General features: G+C 41.0%; 1 protein-coding gene across 2 annotated transcripts; it reads left to right on the forward strand.

Annotated features, from left to right (window-relative positions):
- Positions 1–16,254: 16,254 nt before the first annotated feature.
- LOC308618496 (procathepsin L) lies at positions 16,255–21,489 on the forward strand. 2 transcript variants are annotated; one of them, XM_081236402.1, is made up of 8 exons: positions 16,255–16,368; positions 17,547–17,683; positions 17,987–18,109; positions 18,206–18,352; positions 18,451–18,675; positions 19,126–19,291; positions 19,987–20,104; positions 20,860–21,489. In XM_081236402.1, exons 2-8 carry the CDS (start codon positions 17,558–17,560, stop codon positions 20,957–20,959), a joined length of 1,005 nt encoding a protein of 334 aa, XP_081092528.1. In that variant the 5' UTR covers positions 16,255–16,368; positions 17,547–17,557; the 3' UTR covers positions 20,960–21,489. The 2 variants fall into 2 exon arrangements, with proteins under 2 accessions (XP_081092528.1, XP_081092529.1); XM_081236403.1 differs by lacking the exon at positions 17,547–17,683 and having other exon boundaries at positions 16,276–16,368.
- Positions 21,490–22,534: the final 1,045 nt, after the last annotated feature.

Raw genomic sequence — 22,534 nt, forward strand, 5'->3', positions numbered from 1 at the left:
GTATCTCACTCACTGCTTTCAATTCTTTTGGCTATATAACTAAGTGGAATTTCTGGGTCCCTAACACTGTTCTCAGATGCAGTGATTCACTAGACCTACTCACAGGTTATAAAAGTTATTATACTCATGGTTACTGTTTATTACAATAAAGGATACATAGGAAAGTCAGCAAAGGAAAGTCAGCAGAGGGAAAAGGCACATGGGCAGGTGGGGGAGTCTGGAGGATTCCAGGCACAGCTTCCAAGAGTTCTCTCCAAGTGAAGTTGCAGGAGGTTTAATTCCTCCTGTAAATATGTGTGACAATATGTGCAATGTGTTGCCAACCAGGGTGGCTCATTAGAGAGCTATGGACTGAATGTTTGTATCCCCCCAGAATTTGTATGTTGAAATATTAATCCCCAATATGATGGTATTTGGAGATGGGGCCATTGGGAGGTAATTAGGTCTTGAGGGTGAAGCCCTCATGCTGGGATTAGAGCCCTTATAAAAGAGACATGAGAGAGTTTGCTTCCTCTTTCTTCTCTACACCATGTGAGGATACAATGGGAAGATGCCCATCTTCCCAAACCAAAAGGCAAGGGCACACCAGACACAGGATCTGCTGGCACCTTGATCTTGGACTTTTCAACATGTTGAACTGTGAGAAATAAATGTTTGTTGTTTAAGTCACCCAGTCTAAATTTGTTATATTAGCCCAAACTAACTAAGAAAATGTACAAGATTTTTATTGAGGGCTGGTCACCTAGGCACCCTCTGCCTAACATGTACCAAAATTCCAGACTCTTAGAAGGAAAGCACATATTGAACATAAACCTTTGTTTTCACAAATAGTTTAGGCAACCTCATCAATTTGGGAAATGGTGGGAACACTCAAAATCTGTTTCCAGATGCCAGCAAAGGGCCAATTTTGCAAGAAAGTATTTCTGAATATGACCAACTCAAGCTTGCTGTATTAATTCTTTTTTACACTGTCACCCTCCTAACATTCAGTAGATACCTACAGTAGACCTAAATAGCCTTTGATGGAATAGATACAGGAGAACTTTGATGAGAAAAATACTTGTACATTGCAAAAAAGTGGGGAAAATATACATAAAAATTTTTTAAACAATCATTTGTCATATAGATGTGCATATTTAATATTTGGACATAATCTATCACAATTTCTTCTTATAATCATCTTTATAGAGAAAAAATATATACCATTAAATGAATTTTCAATTGTCAGTATAACAAAAGCATTCTCCTATATAGGCAAAAACTTCTTATAAAGAGAGAGACTGGGCCTCCCTGGTGGCGCAGTGGTTGAGAGTCCGCCTGCCGATGCAGGGGATACGGGTTCGTGCCCCGGTCTGGGAGGATCCCATATGCCGCGGAGCGGCTGGGCCCGTGAGCCATGGCCGCTGAGCCTGCGCGTCCGGAGCCTGTGCTCCGCAACGGGAGAGGCCACAGCAGTGAGAGGCCCGCATACCACAAAAAAAAAAGAAAAAAAAAAAAAAAAAAAAGAGAGAGACTTTATTTTTTAGAGCAGTTTAAGGTTGACAAAAAAATTGAGCAGAAGGTATAGAGAGTTCCCATGTATTCTCTATCTCCATACATGACTAGCCTTCCCCACTATCAACATCCTGCACCAGAGTATACATTTGTTACAAACCATGGACCTATATTGACATATCATTATCATCCAAAGTTCATAGCTTACATCAGAGTTCACTCTTGATATTATACATTCTATGGTTTTGAAAAATGTATAACAACATGTATCTACTATTGTAGTGTCAAACAGAATAGTTTCACTGCCCTAACATTCCTCTGTGCTCTGCCTATTCATCCCTCACCTCCCCCATCCACGGGCAATCACTGGTCTTTTTACTGTCTCCAAAGTTTTGCCTTTTCCAGAATGTAATATAGTTGGAATTATACACTATGTAGCCCTTTCAAGTGGGTTTTTCTTTCACATAGCTATGTGCATTCAAGGTTCCTCCATGTCTTTTCATGACTTGATAGCTCCTTTCTCTGTAGCACTGAATAATAAATATTCCATTGTCTGGATATACAACAGTTTATCCATTTGCCTACTGAAGGATATCTTGGTTGCTTCCAAGTTTTGGCAATTATGAATAAAACTGCCATAAGCATCTGCGTGCAGGTTTTTGTGTGGACATAAGTTTTCAACTTCTTTGAGTAAATATCAAGGAGTGAAATTGCCAGATTGTGTGGTAAGAGTATTTTTAGTTTTGTTAGAAACTGCAGACTGTCTTCCAAAGTGGCTGAAAAATTTTGCACTCCCACCAGCAATGAATGAGATTCCTTTTGCTCCAACATCTTCACCAGAATTTGGTGTTGTCAGTGTTCTGAGTTTTGTTCATTCTAATAGTTGTGTAGTGGTATCTCATGGTTGCTTTAATTTACATTTCCCTAATAACATACAATGTGGAACATCTTTTCATATGCTTATTGGTCATCTGCATATCTTTGGTGAGTGATCTGTTAAGATCTTTGGCCCATTTTTACATTGGGTTGTTTGTTTTCTTATTGTTAGGTTCTTTGCAGATTTTGGATAACAAACTTTTATCAGATATGTCTATTGAAAATATTTTCTCCCACTCTGCGGTTCGTCTTCTCATTCCCTTGACAGTGTCTTACACAGAGAAGAAGTTCTTAATTTTAATGAAGTCCATATTATCAATTATTTCTTTCATGTACTGGGCCTTTGGTGTATACAAAAGCTCTTTTTAAACATAATTTTAACATCTAAAAAATATTCTGTCATGTTAATCTGACAAAGTTTACTAAAAGTTTCCTATCTCTAGATTATTTCTTAATTTTTTTCTACTTAGAAGTACTTGAGAACGACTTTTAAGTACTAGGGATTTTTAAATTGAGTTATAATTAATATACCATAAAATTCACCCTTTTAAAGTAAATTCAGTAGTTTTATTATATTCAAGAAGTTGTGGACTTTCACTACTGTATAATTCCAGGACATTTTTATCTCCTTGAAAAGAAACTCATACCTGTCAGCTGTCACACCCCACCCCCACCCCCAGCCCCTGGCAACCACTAGCTTACTTTCTGTCTCTATGGATTTGCCTACTCTGAACATTTCACGTAAACTGAATTATATAATATTTGGCTCTTTGTGTTCTTTCACTTGGAATAATGTTTCTATGACCCATTTTGATTTAATTTTTGTGTAACAGGTGAAGTACATGTCAAGGTTAGGGTTTTTATTAGTGGGGAGGATATCTATGTCCAGTTGTTCCAGCACCATTTGTTAAAAAGAATATCCTTTCTCTATTAAAATGCTTTTGCATCATTACCAAAAATCAGTTCACAGTATTCATTTGGGCCTATTTCTGGGCTCTTTAGTGTATTTTGTTGCACTATGTGTCTATCCTTTCACCAGTCACATTGATTACTGTAGCTTAACAGAATTCTTGAAATGAATGATATAAGCCCTCAACTTTGTTTTGGCTGTCTTTTGACATTCCATATAAATTTTAGAATTCACTTGTCAATATCTACAAAACAAAATCTGGTATTTTGTTTAGAATTATACTCAAATTTATATAAATTTGGGTAAATTGACATTTTAACAATAATGAGTCTTCCAATCCAGGAACATGGTATTTTTTTCCATGTACAAAATTTTTTAAATGTATAAAGTAACTTTTTTGATGCCATTGTAAATTGTACTTTTTAAAAATTTCAAATTCCAATTGTCTATTGCTGTTCTATATGAATAGAACAGACTTTTGTATGTGTACCTTATATCATCCTACTTCATAAACAAACTCGTTATTTCTAGAAGCTGTTTTGTAGGGATTTGTTTAGATTTTCTCTATATACAATCATGCTGTTTGCAAATAAAGAGAGCTTTATTGCTTTCTAATCTGTATGAACTTTCTTTCTTTCTTTCTTCCTTCCTTCCTCCCTCCCTCCCTCCCTCCCTTCCTTCCTTCCCTTCTTTCTAACCTTATTATTACTAGCCAGAGCTTCCAGCACAATGATGAGTAAGAGTTTCTTGCCTTTTTACTAATCTTATGGGATTATGATATTAGCTGTAGATTTTTATAAGATTGGGTTAAGTTTGCATATTCCTAGTTTGCTGAGAGTTTTTATCATGAATGAATACTGAATTGCTTTTTCATCTATTGAGGTAATCATATGCTTTTGGTGAATTACAGTAACTGATTTTCAAATGTAAAATTGCCCTTGAATTCTCCAGATGAATCCCACTTGGTCTTCATGAATTATCCTTTTAAATATTTCTGGATTTCATTTGCTAATATTTCTGAGGATTGTTGTATATATTCAGAAGGGATTTTGGCCTTTAGTTTCATTTTCATGTAACATCTATGTCTGATTTTGTTATTAGGATAATGCTGACCTCCTCAAATGAATAAAATATATAACCACACAAAAGAGGAGCACATAGCAATAAAATAAACTACTAAACACATAACAGTATTGATAAATCTCAATAAGAAGAAGCGAAAAAAGTCAGACACAGGATAAGAGTACAACTCTATGATTCTACTTATATGAAATTCTAGGAAAGACAAATCTAATCTAGAGGGACAGAAAGCAGATCAGTGGTTGCCTGGGGGTAGGGAAACAGGGAACCTTTTAGGATGATGGAAAGGTGTAAATTTAGATTGTGGTGGTGATTACACAGCTGTATAAATATTTAAAACTCATTAAAGTGTATGAAAAATGTATATAACTTATGGTATATAAATTATACCTCAATTGATTTACAAAATGATATAGGTGGGTTTCAGTATTTCATTTTGTGATGAGACAAAATTCATTGCAAATTTACCAAATTCCTTGTTGACCTCACTTGGGTATTTATTCCCTGCTCCCTGTCCATGTGTGATCTTGGGCAAGTCACATCTCACTCATAAACCCAGTTTCCTCTTCTGAGAAATGGTAGATAATGATTATTATTAGCCACAGCTCTTCTAGGGAATATTTCCTAAAGTAATTTATGTTAGTCACTTAAGACAATGACTGGCACAAAGTAAGTTATCAGAAAGTAATAACTATCATCATTATCTATTTTATTAGTACTACCAAAAATCAAAGTAATGGTCTGTATTCCTTAAAGGAGCTTAAAGAAAGATAATCGTTCATAATAAAACAAGAGAGTAAATTAGGGCTTAAGGAGATATTCTCAATATGACAACTGTGTGGGAGGTCCTCGTGACATTGGGACATCAGTTTTTTTGAGAACACTATTTAGCTGATGATACCCAACGCCTGAAATCTTGAAACCTCAGGCCTTACGTGCTCCTGTGAACTGACTGACATGACTCACCTCAAAATACTTTAAATATGTTCAGTTCCCAGGAAACTGATTTTCACAAGGCAATAGATGCTCCCTCCCCATAGGGCATTTCTCCTTTGGAAGCTTTTAGAAACCAAAGGGAGCCTGGTGGACCATCATCCCTGGGTTCTCTGTGGATAATCCAGAATAATGGTTACACACCAGATTTTAAAATATTTTAGAGTGAAAACACACTTGAGGATAGTGCTTATATCAATCATATAAACATATCCTAAATGCCCCAAGTTGTCATGGAGGTAATTTTATTGTTTTCTCTGATTCATTTTAACCTAGCTCTCTTGGCCAGTGGAATGACATTATAGTGCCCTTCCTGGCAAAGGAAAATTCAGTGATTAGCAGCTGCTCTGGCTCAGACTCATTGTCAAAACTTGTGAGATTTCACAACTGTAACAGTCCCTCCTCCACCCCCTTGTTCATCCTACTGCACAGGACTAAAAGGAGGCTTGGCTGTAGCTAAGAGCAAATCCAGGCTTTGGCTATGCAGGGTCTCTGGTCCCAGGACCAGGTGCCCAGGCTCAGGGACAATGAGCTGGGTCGAGAGATAGAAGTCTGCAGCTGGGACATCACCCCAGATGGGCGCCGAGGAGAAGGGGTGGGTGGAAGCAGGGGCTCTGTCCTCTCCTTTCCCCTTCCAGGGCCCCTCAGTCCCACATGGGCAGCACGTGCTCCTCTGTGGCTAGCTGGGAGGTGGAAGGGAGGAAGCACCTCCAGAAATGGCAGAAGAGAGAAAGGAGGTGATGTCTATGCCCATCACTGTTCCAAGTAGGCCATTGGGTGGAAAAAGACACTCAAGAAGCTTTAGAAAAATAAAATCAACTTGCATGTTATTCATTGAATTTTTAAAAATGTGCTTCTATAAATTTACAGTGAAAAGAGCAATGAGCCAATAGAAAATGGGCAAAGAGGTAAACAGTATTTTAGAAGAAATACAAAGAACCAGTATGAAATTATAACAAAATGCACTAATAATCAAAGACAGGAATGTCAAAAGCATAGTGCTAAGTGAAAGAAGCCAGATACAAGGGAAAGTGTACTGTATGAGTCCATTTATATAAACTTCTAACAAATGCAAAGCTACAGTGACAGAAAGCAGATGACTGATGGCCAGGGGCTGGGCTTGGGGGAGGGGATGGACTACAAAGGGGCAGGAGGGAACTTAGTGGAGTGATGGGAATGTTCTATATCATGACTGTGGTGGTGGTAGCTACACAACTGGATGCATTTGTCAAACTCATCAACCGGTGCACTTAAAACTGATGAAGTTTATTGTTTGTGAATGATACCTCAAAGCTGACAATAAACAAAGATTTTAAGCCTAATTGTGGATATATAGCAAACTCAAACTCAAACTCTTTAGCCCTGAAAATTTCCTTAGAGACCATCTAGTACAGACACTTACTTTTATATTTTATAAGCGAGGAGATGGAGGCCTAGAAATGATGTCGCTTATTCAAAATTATACAGCCTGCTAGTGGCCAAACCACATTCCAGCAGCCAGTCTTTTCTTTTCTGCCATCCTCCCCAGCACATTTAAAATGTAAATGTATCATGTTATCACCCAATTCACAGGCACCATAAAATACCTTGCAGATATATAGTACATTTAATTTTTAACACACCCCTATAGTGTTCAACCAGAGAGGCAGAACCAGTAAGAAACGTATATTAAGAGATTTATTGCAAGGAATTCACTTATGCAATTGTGGGACTGGCTGGGCAGGTCCAAAATTTGTGGGGCAGGTCATCAGGAAAAACACGGTGGAATTCTCGGGCCCAACTGAGTCCACAGGTGGGATTTCTTCTTCCTTAGGGAAGCCTCAGCTCTGTTTTTAAGATATTTCAACTGATTGAATCAGGCCCACCCAGATTATCTAGGATAATCTCCCTTACTTAAAGTCAACTGATATGGACTTTTATCACATTTTAAAATAGCTGCATGACAACACCTAGATTAGTTTTGATTGTATAGCCAGGGACTGTAGCCTAGCCAAATTGGCACATAAATTGACCATCACACCCATAGAGTAGGTAAGGACAGTACTACAATTCCATTTTTCTACTAGGGGACTGAAAGCGCTGAGGGCTTAAATTATTTGCCTAATGGCACACAGCTAACTCACATTTTGTTTTTCAGTTGTAAAATGGTTAGCAATTCTTACCTCATGTGGTTGTTGTGAGGAATAAATTAAATGTCAATTCCAGCTGTGTATGTAAAGGTCCTGGAACACTGGGTTCTCAGTGTTGTAAAACAGCAATTAGATCACACTTTGCTTATAAATGAGCTGGTGTACAAGTCGTGAGGAAGTGCACATTCTCCTTTACTACAGGTGGGAGTATGTATTAGATAAACTTTCTTCAGCAAGTAGCTTCATTTCCAGGAATTAGTTTTATAATAGTTGCACATATCTATAAAGATATAGTTCAAAGATGTTCATTGTAGTATTGTTTGTAAATGAAAAACAAAAACAAATCTAAATGCCCATCAGTAAAAGGAAAGGAGAGTATTAAAGGAATTAACGATATAGTCAAACAATGGAATACTATATGTATCGACAAGGAAAGATATCCATGGTATAGTATTGGATCTAAAATAGAAGAGTTTGTATTATTGATGCCATTTATGATCCTAGACATCTTGGTAATACATTTGGTGGTGGACAGGGATGGATTCTGTACTCATTCTGTTAAAATAAACATTTTGCCCCCTGAGAAATAACTCCAAGGTGGTGAGGGTGTTTTGTTTAAAACCTCAAAGGCTGCACCATTTCACCACAACCTGTCCTCTCTGATTGGAATATCGGCCCTTGTTTTCTCTAACACAGGGGGACCTGCAGAGGGAAATAACGAGGTCACCACAGGGACACCATGCAGGCAGCCTGAGGGTTAATGGTGCAGTCAGACGACTCCCTGAAGACTGAGACCAAACATCAGGTCACAATTGTGTGAGCTGGAGCAGAGCGTGGTGGCAGATGATGGGCCCTGTAATTACTGCAGAGACACCTGAATCCACCAGGCACGTTTGATCCGTAATGAAGGTCAGAAGGTCTTTTATTAAACGTCGTTCTGGATTCCTCCTTTTCCTGATGAAATCCAGAGAAGAGGAGGCTGCCATACTTTCTGAGTCTCCCTCCACCAGGGGGATGGGATGGCTACATGGAAACTTCATCACCTGGGGACCCACAAAATGAGAAAGTTCCACATTGTTAGGTCAATAGAGGAAGAAAGGAAGTGCAAGTCTATATATTATCCAAAGGGAATATTTGATTCATACCTACTGCATGGACATAAGCTCCTCCAGCATAGGGAATGTATCAGTGTTTTTTCATCACTGATTCCTCAGCACAGGGCCTGACATAAAATGGACTCAGTAAGAATTCCTAGAATGAATAGCAAAACATCACTTCCTGAATCTAGCCATTGTGCTGTTATTATCCCAAGGCTCCTGCCCTTCCATTCCAACACCTTATACAGTATCTGCAGGAGGAACAGAGTGGAGAGGAAAAGTTGTTCTTGGAAATCACTAGATCAAGCACTTGATTAAGATGAGTCTTACATCCATGTTTGTTTTTACCATTTCTCTCATGTACCTCACACTCTTTCTTTTTCCTTAATGTCCCTTTAGGGTACCTCCTTGGGATCAGGCAGGTAATGATAGCTACTTGGCTCACTATCCAAAGAGGCCACCTGCAGTGACCTCCTGGACTGCTTGGTAGATTCCAGCAGAGTTCTGGAATCTACCAGGACTCTGAGGATGAGGTGGTGAGGCCTCAGGGCACCTTTGCTGACTAGCTCCTGGTCTTGGAGACTCTCTAAGGAAAGAAGTAGTTCTAAGCTCCCTGTGGCATTTCTAAGCATCTCAAGGACAATGAAGAGGGTCTAGGATTTCTGTGTCCTGGGAGCAAGAGAAGTTCCCCAAGTCCACCTGAGACCCACTGATTTCTGGACCAAGTACAAGGGTGCCCAGGAAATTGTAGCCAAACTGGCAATAATTCCTCTCTTAGACCAATAATTGTCATTCTGCAGTGATGCTTATTGCATGTCTGTCACACACTGTGGACCCCAACACTATAAAACAAAGTCTCTGTCCTCAAGCTGATTTTGTTGGGGAGATGAGATATGAAACTTAGCTTTGCTTCTCCTCCTTGTGTAACTAAAACACTTGTTTTCATATCAAATTATCATTTAGTTCCATTTTCCTTTTTGAACTTGGAGAAAAAAATTCTTCTTTTACCACTTCCCAAATTTTCTTGTCAAATTCCACTCACTTTCCATAGAGTCATGCAACTATCACTGGACACTATCACTGAGTATTGCATGACAATAACTTTTTACAATGAGCCCATAGAAACTTTTTTTTTTTTTTTTTCTTTTTGCGGTATGCGGGCCTCTCACTGTTGTGGCCTCTCCCGTTGCGGAGCACAGGCTCCGGACGCGCAGGCTCAGCGGCCATGGCTCACGGGCCCAGCCGCTCCGCGGCACATGGGATCCTCCCAGACCGGGGCACGAACCCGTATCCCCTGCATCGGCAGGCGGACTCTCAACCACTGCGCCACCAGGGAGGCCCTAGAAACTTTTTTTAATTTACTTTTTTTCTTAATGTTTACTTTTATTTTATTTTATTTTGGCCGTGCCACACGGCATGGGGGATCCAAGTTCCTCGACCAGGGATTGAACCTGGGCCCTCAGCAGTGAAAGCACGGAATCCTAGCCACTGGACAGCCAGGGAATTCCCGCCCATGGAAATTTAGAAACTGGGAAAATGTGTGTTAGGAGTAGAATGCTATGCAGAGGGGTGGGTGCGTTTAAATTTTAGTTATTTATTTATTTTTGGCTGTGTTGGGTCTTCGTTGCTGAGCGTGGGTTTTCTCTAGTTGCAGCGAGCAGGGGCTACTCTCATCGCGGTGGCTTCTCTTGTTGTGGAGCATGGGCTCTAGGTGCGAGGGCTTCAGTAGTTGTGGCACATGGGCTCAGTAGTTGTGGCTGTAGAGCGCAGACTCAGTAGTTGTGGCTCATGAGCTTAGTTGCTCCGTGGCATGTGGGATCTTCCCAGACCAGGGCTCGAACCCGTGTCCCCTGCATTTGCAGGCGGATTCTTAACCACTGTGCCACCAGGGGAGCCCATGGGGGTAGGTGCATTTAGAAAACACACATGCCATATCCACAGTGTAGGTGCTAATTAGCCTTGGAATGGCCACCTTGTGTGATCCTTGTTCTCTGGACAAGAAACCTGGCATGATGGGAAGGAAACACTCAGGCAGAACAACCAGACTGCAAGCTTACTAATTCAATGTGTGGTGGGGCTACAAGACTAGGGGGACCTGTGCATTCTGCCATCTGCCTGATTTCTCCTCCTGTAGTGGGAGAACACCATCTGAGCAGGGGATGCTGTTAATAAAAAAATGCATTTAAAAGAAGCAGTTGTTGCTTCCTTCAACAAGAACTGTGTGTTCTATACAGAACTCTTACGTGCTATTTTATCTGGCCATGTTAGCAACGATCTCCAAGAAAGATCAGATTCCATGTTCATAGGAGTGGGTTAGTTCTCAAAAGTGGAAGCTGGGTTCCTCAGTGGATCCTATGGATATAAGGATGAAGTTTAGATGTGATTGAGACCACAGCTACAGGACTGATTTGATAACAATGAAACCGAGAGAGAGAGGTAGCAATCACTGGGTTTTTTTTTTTTTTTTGGAGGGGGGCACGGGAGGAGGGGTGGACACTCAGGACACAAGAAAAAAGCATATGTAAATCACCAGAGTGGAGTCAGTAACTCAGTAAAATTACCAAAGATTTTATTGAAAAATGTCCCTGGTTTTGGTTTTTGAGGTGATCATACAGGGAACTGGCGACAATTATATGGTTCCATTTCCTTTTTGTGGCCTCAATTTTTTTAAAAAGGAATATTTCATGTGTTTGTTTTTAGAATTGGTGAATGAATGAACCTCACTTTTTTAATACCTGAGCTTCTCAAAATCATGAATCACTGAAGCATTGTTATCGGAAGTAGGCTTAAAAATCTGACAATGACTTGATCATAGGTAAGATGTAGAACTTTTGTCTCTGAGAAATAATCAAACAAGGAAACACCCAGGAAGCACAAGGCAAAACACCCTCCTAGAAGCTGATGGGGTGGGAAGAGGCCCAGCCCAGGGCAGGCAACATGCCTTCTGTGTGGCTCACCTGTCTTTTCCTCCTTTCACATGACACCAGATAAGCCAGCTTGGCACTGAAGTCCAGAGCCTGGCCCTGGGGAGCTTTGGTTCCTTATCTCACCATGTCCTCAGTGCTCATGTTTCATTCTCCTGGTGCCTTCTGGTACCCCAGAGTCCAGTTTGCCAAGTGAGTGATGGGGGCTGGGAGTGAGGGACAAAGGCAAAGTCTCCAAAGCTCAGCTTCCTTTTCTAAGCTCTGCTGGCCTGAAGCACATTTATTTCTTAACTTTAGAGAGGAATCTGGCACCACCCTTGATTTTGTATACCTCACTGCTGTGACCATCTTCATCTGTAAAATGGGGCATACAATAGCACCCATCTCCTCAGGCAGTGGTTCTCCAAGTGGGTCCCCACTGGTAGCATCTGTATCACTTGGGAACTTGTTAGAAAAGCAAATCCTGGAACCCCCTCCCAGACCCAGTGAATCCGACACTTGGGGGATAGAGGTCAACAATCTGACCCCCAGGTGATTCTGATGCACCCTCAAGTTGGAGAACCACTGTCATAGGGTTGTTGGGAACAGTAAATGAAGGAGAACATATAAAAAGCTCAGAACATTGCCTGGCACCTGTGTTATTTAGATATGAGAATCATCATTATCATGGCAGAAGCCTTTTCTAATCATGCTTTAATTACCAGGAATACCAGGTACTCACAGGCGGAGATGCCTTTCCTGTGGAACACTGCTCTCCCCATAACCTCTCCCCTTATGAATATGTATGCAAGTTCTATTAACAGCACAAATGTCTTGACCACTTCCCATAATGATACAGGTGTCAGGGGAAAGACTTTATGCAAGTAAAGACTTTATGCAAAGAAAGACTTTATTAATGGGGATGATTGCAATAGGGAGATGCTCAAAGCCTAAACCAAAAATATCTCAGGGCAGGAGTGGGTGAGCAATGCTTTTATATGCAGAGACCATGGAATAGGTGGTTGTGGACAGAGTAAGGAGGGAAGGGGAGGTAATAAAAACTGCTGCGTGGGAGTCCTGGAACCTAAAAAATGGTGTCAAACATTGCACTAGCAGGAGAGTCAGAGCAGGAGCTGTTGTCTATAATCAGGCACATGAGCAAAGAAGTTACAGAGCGGGAAGGTCATGTAGAGGGCGTAGCTGTACTAGTGAAGCCAGCCTAAAGATATGTTAAACACAAGTTTGAAACACAGTCAAGAAGCTGGCTCTTACTTATACCATGTGCAGTAGGCTAAATAATGGTTCCCAAACATATAAGATCTTAATTCTTAGAACCTGTAAATGTTACCCTATATTGTAAAGATTTTGTAAATATGGTTAAGAATTGTGAGATGGAGAGATTACCCTGCATTATCTGGGTAGGCCTAAATGCCCAAGTGTTCTTGTAAGAGTGAGGTGCGGGGAAATTTGACACAGACTGAAGAGGAGAAGGCAATGTGACCACAGAGGCAGAGATGAGAGTGATGCAGCCACAAATCAAGGAGTGCCTGGAGGCCCCAGAAGCTGGAAGAGGAGAGGAACAAGTTCTCTCCTAGAGCCTCTGGAGGGAGTACAGTCCTACCAACTCCTGGTTTACAGCCCAAGTGATGCTGATTTTGGACTTCTGATCTCCATAACTGTGAGAGAATAAATTCTTGTTGTTTTAAGCCACCAAGTTTGTGAGAATTTGTTACAGCAGCCATAAGAAACTAATATGCCTTGTTTCATGAAAAGACTTTTTCAGATTTTAGGAAGAGATCCTCTTATAGTCTTAGGGGTGGGGAAAAAATCCCTCAAGTTCAGCTCCTATGTTACCTACTGCACCAATATGCTTTGCCATAATCTCATTTAAATATATTGATCATGGCTGTGCTCATATGCTGTAAAATCAAGATTACCGTAGTTAATTTCAGATTTTAAAATGGAAAGGCTGAGCTTCAGAAAAGTTGCCAGGAAAGTTACATGTAGAATGTGTCTAAGTAAATGCACAAACTCACAAGGAGCCGTCAATGAGCACAAAGTAAGAGTTTAATTAATTCTTGTAGATTGATTTACTAACTCAACAAATTGGCTGGCTGTTTAACCCTATAGAAAAGCAAGGTTACGGTAGCTTAGAAAAATAAATTATTTCTTAAGTGGCTTCATATGAACATCTAATCATAAACATACTCTTTTCTATAAAATTATAAATGGTAATAAACCACTTTACAAATGGACTGGACAATGTTTCTAAGAGTAATTCGTGGCTCACTGAAGTTAAACAAATTGGAGGGGTTGTTATATTGGGGAGAGGTGTTAAGTGGCCTCAGGGTCTTGAATACCACCACACATGATTTGTTCATTCCCCCTTGGTTTAAAACTTACAGAGATGGGGTAAAGAATTTATATCCTATTTCATTAGTGAGCAAAAGAAATCTAGACAAAAATATACTTTTGTGGATACTGCATTTTAAATAGGAAGAGTTAAGTTCTACCAACACATTTTATCAAAGGCAGAGCTAAGGCTTGGTTACTTGGCTAAAATGTGACCATTTTAATAATTAACACTCATCTAAGTTACTTTGCAAAGAAATGGGAATAGAAGAAAAGGAACACAATGGTTAGTAATAACATCTCTGTAATGCTATTATTTAACAGATAATGTATAAGTAGATTTCATGAGTTGGAGCAATAATCCACTCTCTTGTTTAAATGGCTTTCTCCTGAATTTAGATATTCCTTGATTTAATTTTAGGGTTTGAGCATATTTGCTAAAAAAGGAGTGCATTTTTCCTTCCACTGTGTTTGTATAACATTCCAAGAAACAAAGGAGACGCCACTCTTTGGAGCAGCACCAGCCACACAGCCTCCAGTCACAGATGGTCATGAAGTGGCAGGTTTTTCCACCCTCTGCAATCTTAAAGAGCTGTGACCCAAGGGCAACTGTAAAACCCACATGTTAGACTAACTTAGATTTCTTGTGATAGACTGAGTAAACAAACGGACAATGGATAGACTTTATATGACAATAGAACGCTGACCCCCAAAAGAAAATTCTGCAGCAACCACCTCAGAACAGTCAGGACTTCCTGAATGACTAACAACTTATTTTTGCTTCTACTTCCAGGACAAACCAGAGAAATCCAACTATTCTCCCCGAACCAATCACAAAGGATATTCCATTTCTAGTTATTCCTCTTCCAGCTTCCTCATGATAACAGCCTCTAATCAGGGTTTATGGAAACTTCCCTGTTTTCTCATGTATAAAGCTTGTTCTCACCCAGACAAGAATTGTCTCCCTCCTCATTACAAATTGCTCCCATGTAGGCGGTCTTCATTTATTTCCATGTGTGAATGATACTTGTGTTGACTGGATGACTACTTCTAAAAAAAGACTACTTCTAAAAAAAGAAAAGAAAAAAAAAAAAAAAACCTCCAGCCATATGCAATACAATGTACTTCTGTAACCACCTGAGAACTTCTGGCCCCTAGTTGTGTTTGAGAGGAAAGGGATTCTACTTGAAAGGACACAAAATAGAAATTTTTAATAAATTGATTTTTAAAAATATTTGTCTGTGCTTCTATGAAGGTTACCAATTTAATTTTAACTAAGAATTTACAAATCGACATGCACTACGACTCCATTTTTGCTTTATATACATATATATATATATATATAGAGAGAGAGAGAGAGAGAGAGAGAGAGAGATGCCTATAAAGGAGTTATGGGTGAGGGGACGGGGGTGTTTACTTTCTAAAATATATTTTCTATAACGAATGTGTTTCTTATATAATTTTTTAAAGTCACTTTTTAAAAAGTTTCTGAATTAATTTCCTTAAATCTTTAGCTCTCTACTTTTTCCTCCAAAACATTTCATCGAACCATGTAAACCTAAATACTGACATTAAATGTGATTACACTACTCTTTTTAGAAGTACATTTCTTATATCTGAAGAGAAGCACTTTGGATTTTGAGGAAGACTTAATGATCCATAATGCAGAGGGTGGGGAAGCAAAAGCGGTTTCTGCTCTTTCTCACCCGCTCTTCTTCTAATTAAGACAAAATTTTCTGTAAATAACTCGTTTCTGTTGGTTTTGAGGAAAGCTCGAGAGGCGAGAAGAACCCCTGACCGGGAAAGACAGGGAAGGGGCATTACGAAATGCCATGCCTTCTCTGGAGACCCACCCAGCCCGTCCCCTATCCCTCCTGGGATTTGGGGAGTGACCAGCGCGTCCCGAGCTTTGAGGAACTGCCATTCCGCTCCGATTCTTCTCAAACTCAGCTGGTACCACCCTCAACCCGGGAGGTAACGCCTCTACCTGAGGGCTCCGCATTCCTCCAGCCCGCCCCACCTTTGCTGTGGAATAATTGGGAACCCCTAAACTAGACAGTTCTCAGCCCTCCCGCAGACTTTCACCAAAAACTCCAGGACTAAAGGAGGCACAGGGTTACGCTGAAAATCCGCTTGGGCCTCCCTGTAGCTTCTTTTTCGTGAACCACCGGCCGAGCGCAATCGAGGTAATTAGTTGATCCAGGTCCCCAGAGACGCCGGACTCCTCCTCAGCGCTGCCCAGGGGCCCCCAGCTCTTCGTCTTCGGTTCCACTGAGGCTAGCACTGCCTTCCCTGGGACAAGTTGGGACAGAATCGCATCACGAGCGCAGAGTACTCACGCCCGGAGGCCCTGCCCACTGGCCAGCTCAGCCAATCGCGGCGCGGGCAGGCGGTGGGGGCGGGGGCGGGCGGGCCGCAAACCAGGGCCTTAAAGGCAGAGTCAGGCACAACCCGGCCAGAACCTCCGGCCTCGGAAACCTGTGGAGAGATACGTGTGTCCGTGGAGTGCGCCTGCGCAGCTGTGGCAGCCGCAGGTCAGCGACCTAGTCTGGGGCCGAGGCGGGTCAGGGACGGGGACTGGAGGAAGGGATATCCAGGGACTCGGGTGAGGGGGCAGGCGCGACCCCCAGGAACGACAGCGTCTGCCCGCCGGGAGTTGATGAGGCTGGGTCGGTGTTCCCTCAAGCTTTGGTAGCCTTGAGGTGGGGAAAGGGGCAGGGCTATTTGGGAAACCCAGGGCAGAGCTGACGCCACCCGGGGCGGGGGGAGGTCCTAGGCCGGTCAGCCTCTGGGAGGTGGCAGGCACAAGTTCGGGTCAGTCGCGGCAGTGTGACCCCCGAACTCCGGGCTAAGGGGCCCGTCGCTCTCTGCGCCGCCGTAAACAGCTCTGGAAGCGACGGGCGTGTGCGGAGGGCTGGGAGCTGGGCAGCAAGTCCCTGGCCTGGCCCCGCCTACAGCGCGGGTGCGGGCTCAAACCAGGCGGGTTCTTTGAGCCCCAGGAGTCTGGCCCTGACCGGGCACGAGAACTGGAGGCTCTGGGCGCCGTCGTGCCACGTGATCGCGTGCCCGGTCTGGAGGGCGAGGGAGGGGGTGTGGGCTACACAGGACAAGGGTAGGGACGGTACAGCGCTGTGTGCAGTCCTGCCCACCTTCTCCTGGGAAGGCTTTTTAGAAAGGTTTCAATTTAGGTAGCAGAGATTCGAAGGCGTATCTCACTCCCTGCTGTTTATTAGCCAAGAAGAAAGGTGTGAGGTAGCCATCTAACTCTTTGAGATCCATGTCTGTCCCTACTTAGGATCAGGCGTCCTGATAAATAAAATTTCTTGGGTCACCTCTATACGTTCAGTAAATAACCTGGAACAACGGTTTCCCAGTTGTTGCCTTAAGATTCCGACACATAAGTTGTGGCAGAAATTCTTATCAAAACCTAAATTATCATTGCACTCATAGTGAAGTCTGTTTCAATTCCTATAGCACTTGTCAGCCTGTTTTTCATTTTGATGGCTGAATCAAATACCTCCACTGTGTCAAGTCCTTGACCTGTTTTTCTCCACCCATATCTTTAGCCTTCTTTCACAGACTTTCCGTAAATATTTGAGAAGATCATTTAAATGTTCTTAGTCTACCACAGTGGCTATGACATCCAGGAGAAAGTAGGATGGCTTTTTTAAAGCATTGGCCTCATCAAATACTAATTCTTTTTCCTTCCTAGGTTTTTGAAACATGAATCCTTCACTCTTCCTGACTGCCCTTTGCTTGGGAATAGCCTCAGCTGCTCCAAAACTTGATCAAAATTTAGATACACACTGGTACCAGTGGAAGGCAACACACGGGAGACTGTATGGCATGGTTGGTAACATCAGAAAATTTCCAGAGGGACCCCACAATGGTCCATGCTGTTGGAGTTTATAGCCAGAGAGTAGTTTCTGGAGTAGTTGTTTTAGCTTTTATCAAGGCAGTAACTTAATGGCACCTATTTCTGAGCACAGCATGGGCATATTTTCCTGTGTTAGAGTTTGGAGAACAGCTCTCAGAAGTATAAAGCCATCCCTGACAATCGTTTTTCTTTTTCTCTGTCTGCAAATCCATTTGGTGAACATGCGTTGGGTTTTAAATAGAAGTAAAAATTACCAGTTATATGTTTGCATCTAGAATGAAGAAGGATGGAGGAGAGCAGTGTGGGAGAAGAATATGAAAACGATTGACCTACACAATCAGGAATACAGCCAAGGGAAACATGGCTTCACCATGGCAATGAATGCCTTTGGTGACATGGTGAGTGTGGCATGAGTTGCTGAACTTTTTGTGCCTCCTCTTCTCAGTACTTTAGCAAAATAACTTCTTCAACATTTTATTTACTTTTCCTTAAAGACCAGTGAAGAATTTAAGCAGGTGATGAATGGCTTTCAAAACCATAAGCACAAGAAGGGGAAAGTGTTCCATGAACCTCTCTTTCTTGAAGTCCCCAAATCTGTGGATTGGACTAAGAAAGGCTATGTAACTCCTGTGAAGAATCAGGTATGACAGTATTCAGATTCAGATTTTCTTAAGAATGTTTAGGTGTATGGGCTGTTGTTGGTCTTTGTCTTGTAAACTGATGGCTTTTTTATTTTCAGGGTCAGTGTGGTTCTTGTTGGGCTTTTAGTGCCACTGGCGCCCTTGAAGGACAGATGTTCTGGAAAACTGGCAAACTTGTCTCACTGAGTGAGCAGAACCTGGTGGACTGCTCTCGGCCTCAAGGCAATGACGGTTGCAGTGGTGGCTTAATGGATAATGCCTTCCAGTATGTTAAGGACAATGGAGGCCTGGACTCAGAGGAATCCTATCCATATCTTGGAAGGGTAAAAGGAACTCCTTGTCATTACAGCTCTGCTTTTGAACACTTTCAGAGATAACAGACATCTTATTCAGCATTCACATTTTAGATGTAAACTGTCAGAACTGTCATTATAAATTATCAGCTGTTGCACAGGTCTCTGATTAGATGGTTAACATAGCTTGTCTTACTTCCATGTAACATGGAGAATATGTACACCATTCTGCATATAATGCATATTTCTCCATAGTGAAAAATTTCTTATGGCCAGGTAGACCTAAGTGGTCTTACTGAAGAAATATCTACTAATTTTTCAATTTCAAACCAATCAATAGCATTTTGCTGGGCTGCTTTATAACAAAATTGACTTAGAAATTATTAAGCTGCAAACTGCTGAGTCTTATGGTCCTATAATTCATGTTCCTCATAAGGTGGATGGTAGGAATCAAGTCTCTTTCCCCTTTATCTTTAAAAGGAAACAAATAGCTGTAACTATAAGCCCGAGTATTCTGCCGTCAATGACACTGGCTTCGTGGACATCCCTCAGCGGGAGAAGGCCCTTATGAAGGCAGTGGCAACTGTGGGGCCCATCTCTGTTGCTATTGATGCAGGCCATACATCCTTCCAGTTCTATAAATCAGGTAGGTGTTTGTCTTTTATTATAGAAATTCAGGCAGGGAAAAGTGGAAAACAACCATGATTGACTCTGGTATGGAGTCCTGTTTTCTAGGACTGTAGAATTTTGAGTGTATGCATTTAATAACAATGATGTTTCCATTTGACATTATACTTTAAGCATTTTCTCATGATGACAGACTTCATAAATATTTTTAAATGGCTATGTAATTAATTCTTTGTATACAACCAAATTTATGTAACTATTCTTCAATTGTTGGTCCCTTTTTCCAAAAGTTTTTTACTATTGTAGTTAGATCTGTAAAGAACCCTGTGGTTCAAGTATTTTTCTGTTTTGTGCTGTTTTCTTAGTTGGCATTCAAGGAGTAGAGAGGATTATGCTAATTAATATTAGTAGTTAGTAGTTGAATGCCTAAATCACCTTAACCTTGATAACTATGTCTTATTATTGGAAATATTTTTTAGGTAGAAAATATATCTAAGATTTTGTTGAATTTTGTTGATTTCTAGTGAGTTAAATTTTTCTTCTTCCTTTTCATCAGCTGTTACTATTTTTGGTCAAATATTTAAGTCTTATTTGGAATTTGTTTATGACATTTCACTGAATTTTGAGATACTTCTCTTAATTGGTTGATAGCTTGGGTTACTGTCATGTGTCACTTGGAACTCCTCACCCTAACATTGAATTTTACTCTCCCAGGTATTTATTATGATTCAGACTGCAGCAGCAAAGACCTGGATCATGGTGTTTTGGTGGTTGGCTATGGATTTGAAGGAACAGATTCAAATAAAAATAAATTTTGGATTGTCAAGAACAGGTATAAAACTCCAAATGTTATATTTATATTTTAAATCGAAAAGGGAATCCTTCTTTGGAAGCAGTATTTGATTCCAGGTCCCAAAAAGCTCAATTTTGAAATCCCAGAAGTCTTTCTCCCACTTAAACACAGAAATACTGATATGTGATTATAAGATTCTATAGCAAGTTTGTTGGGGTTATTATTATGTATTTGTAACATTGCATTTCTAAATTCTGAAAATTTTCTTAATTCAGAAACACATCCAGCTCCAGGGGTTTCATATAAAGGATTTTGCACCTGTAGAGTTGAGGGCTGGTTTCCTTTTTCTGTCTCTAATTTTTGAACAAGGAGTCGTGGGCAGAAACATCTGCCTCTGCTCATTCTTTAAGTCTGAAAGATTGTCCAAGAGTCCAGTGGCCTCTGTGCATCCTTTCTGATATCATTTGATATCCTGCCACTGCATTCTACTCCCAGCTCTCAGAGGTCTTTGAGGGTTGTGAGGATCAATTTTCACAGCTAAAGTTCTTTAACTGAGATGAGCCTGAGGAGACAGACTGCTACATTGGAATGCCAGTTCTGCCTCAGTTTCCTATCTTAAAAAGTTAAGATAAGGACCCACAGGAGTTAATATACTTATAAATATATGTAACAGAACTTAGAATAGTACCTGATACATGCTATGCACTATTTTAATTATTAGTTGTTATTATTATTAATGAAGGTAATGTGTACCTGATGCTTTGTATAAAATGGAAAACATGTTCTTCTTTCAGTTGGGGTCCAGAATGGGGCTGGAATGGCTACATAAAAATGGCCAAAGACGAGAACAACCATTGTGGAATTGCCACAGCAGCCAGCTATCCCATTGTGTGAGCTGATGGATGGTGATAATAGAGGACTTGAGAACAGCATACCTGGAGGAATTTTATCTTAAAACTGACCAAACCCTTATTGTATAAGATAAGATACTGAACCATTGAGGATCCAAGTTGTGATTTGAATTCTGTGACATTTTTATAAGGGTTAGATGTTACCACTACTTTCTTTTTTTTTTTTTTTTTTTTTTTTTGCGGTACACAGGCCTCTCACTGCTGTGGCCTCTCCTGTTGCGGAGCACAGGCTCCGGACGCACAGGCTCAGAGGCCATGGCTCACGGGCCCAGCCACTCCTCGGCATGTGGGATCTTCCCAGACCAGGGCACGAACTCGTGTCCTCTGCATCGGCAGGCAGACTCTCAACCACTGCGCCACCAGGGAAGCCCCAACCATTACTTTAATTAGTGTTATAAATAGCTTTATAATGTTGAAGACTCATTGCTTAACTCTAAGACTTTTGAATTTTCATTTTTTAAAAGGATACATAAAACTTTGCCTTTTACAATAAATTTTAATTCAACACGTAAAGGTGGAAGTTTCTCTTTTTAATGCATTAACTTGTAGTAGTTGGGGTATATAATTGGGCTATAAAGACATAACTGAATGTGCAAATGGTTCATTAGGAGAAAGACACTGGGTGGCTCTGCAGATATTCTACTTATAGATATGCAGATTTTTTTTTTTTTCTGTACGCGGGCCTCTCACTGTTGTGGCCTCTCCCGTTGCGGAGCACAGGCTCCGGACGCGCAGGCTCAGCGGCCATGGCTCACGGTCCCAGCCACTCCGTGGCATGTGGGATCTTCCCAGACTGGGGCACAAACCCACATCCCCTGCATCTGCAGGCGAACTCCCAACCACTGCGCCACCAGGGAAGCCCAGTATGCAGATTTTATGTCAACCATGTTACCTAGTGTTCCCAAAAGTAAATTTAATGGTTGTGATTAACAAATTTTAGGTGCTTGTTAGTAACTGGAGAAATCTGTTCAAGATCCATAAGAAATGAGGCTGGCCTAGAAAAATAGTCCTCTGGCCTCAGAAGATTGATGAGAGATCACTAGGTCAAACTTGGGCTTAGCTACCTAATCTCTGAATTAAAAAACTCAAAGGAACAAAACAGCCCAAGCATATGGTTACACAGATAGTAAATACAAATAAAACAGTATTTTTGTATATTTAAAAGATGGGAAGGATATATGCCAAACTTCTGGGTGAATTAGGGATGATTATTTTCTTTAACCTGTTCTGCAGAAACCATATATTTTATTAGAAAAAAAATAGTAAAAATATACCTACATTCTGCAAGCTGAAGAAGCACGTGTATACATTTTTAAAAATCTCATGTTCCCAATCAAGGAAACACAAGGAATAAACTGCAGAAATATTTAATCCAGCCATAATCCATTGTGAAGGGGATGAGTGATGGAGCAAAACTGGAACTTTATATCCCACAAAACCTTCACTAGCCTTTTTCCACAGCCATTTTTGGAAAATACAGTCTACCACATGCAGTCAGGGATTCCTTCATCTTACATTACAGCAGCAGGCTAACTCAGAGTGCTGTGTACAGCATCCT

Source organism: Mesoplodon bidens (genome assembly GCF_964165515.1).
Source record: "Mesoplodon bidens genome assembly, chromosome: 6".
NCBI lineage: Eukaryota > Metazoa > Chordata > Mammalia > Artiodactyla > Ziphiidae > Mesoplodon > Mesoplodon bidens.

Excerpts from the sequence above, each read along its gene's own strand:
- LOC308618496 (XM_081236402.1), top strand. The coding sequence starts at position 17,558 with ATGAATCCTTCACTCTTCCTGACTGCCCTTTGCTTGGGAATAGCCTCA. Across the intron at positions 18,110-18,205 it reads TGAATGCCTTTGGTGACATG|ACCAGTGAAGAATTTAAGCA; the intron begins GTGAGTGTGGCA and ends TTTTCCTTAAAG. Across the intron at positions 18,353-18,450 it reads TAACTCCTGTGAAGAATCAG|GGTCAGTGTGGTTCTTGTTG; the intron begins GTATGACAGTAT and ends TTTTATTTTCAG.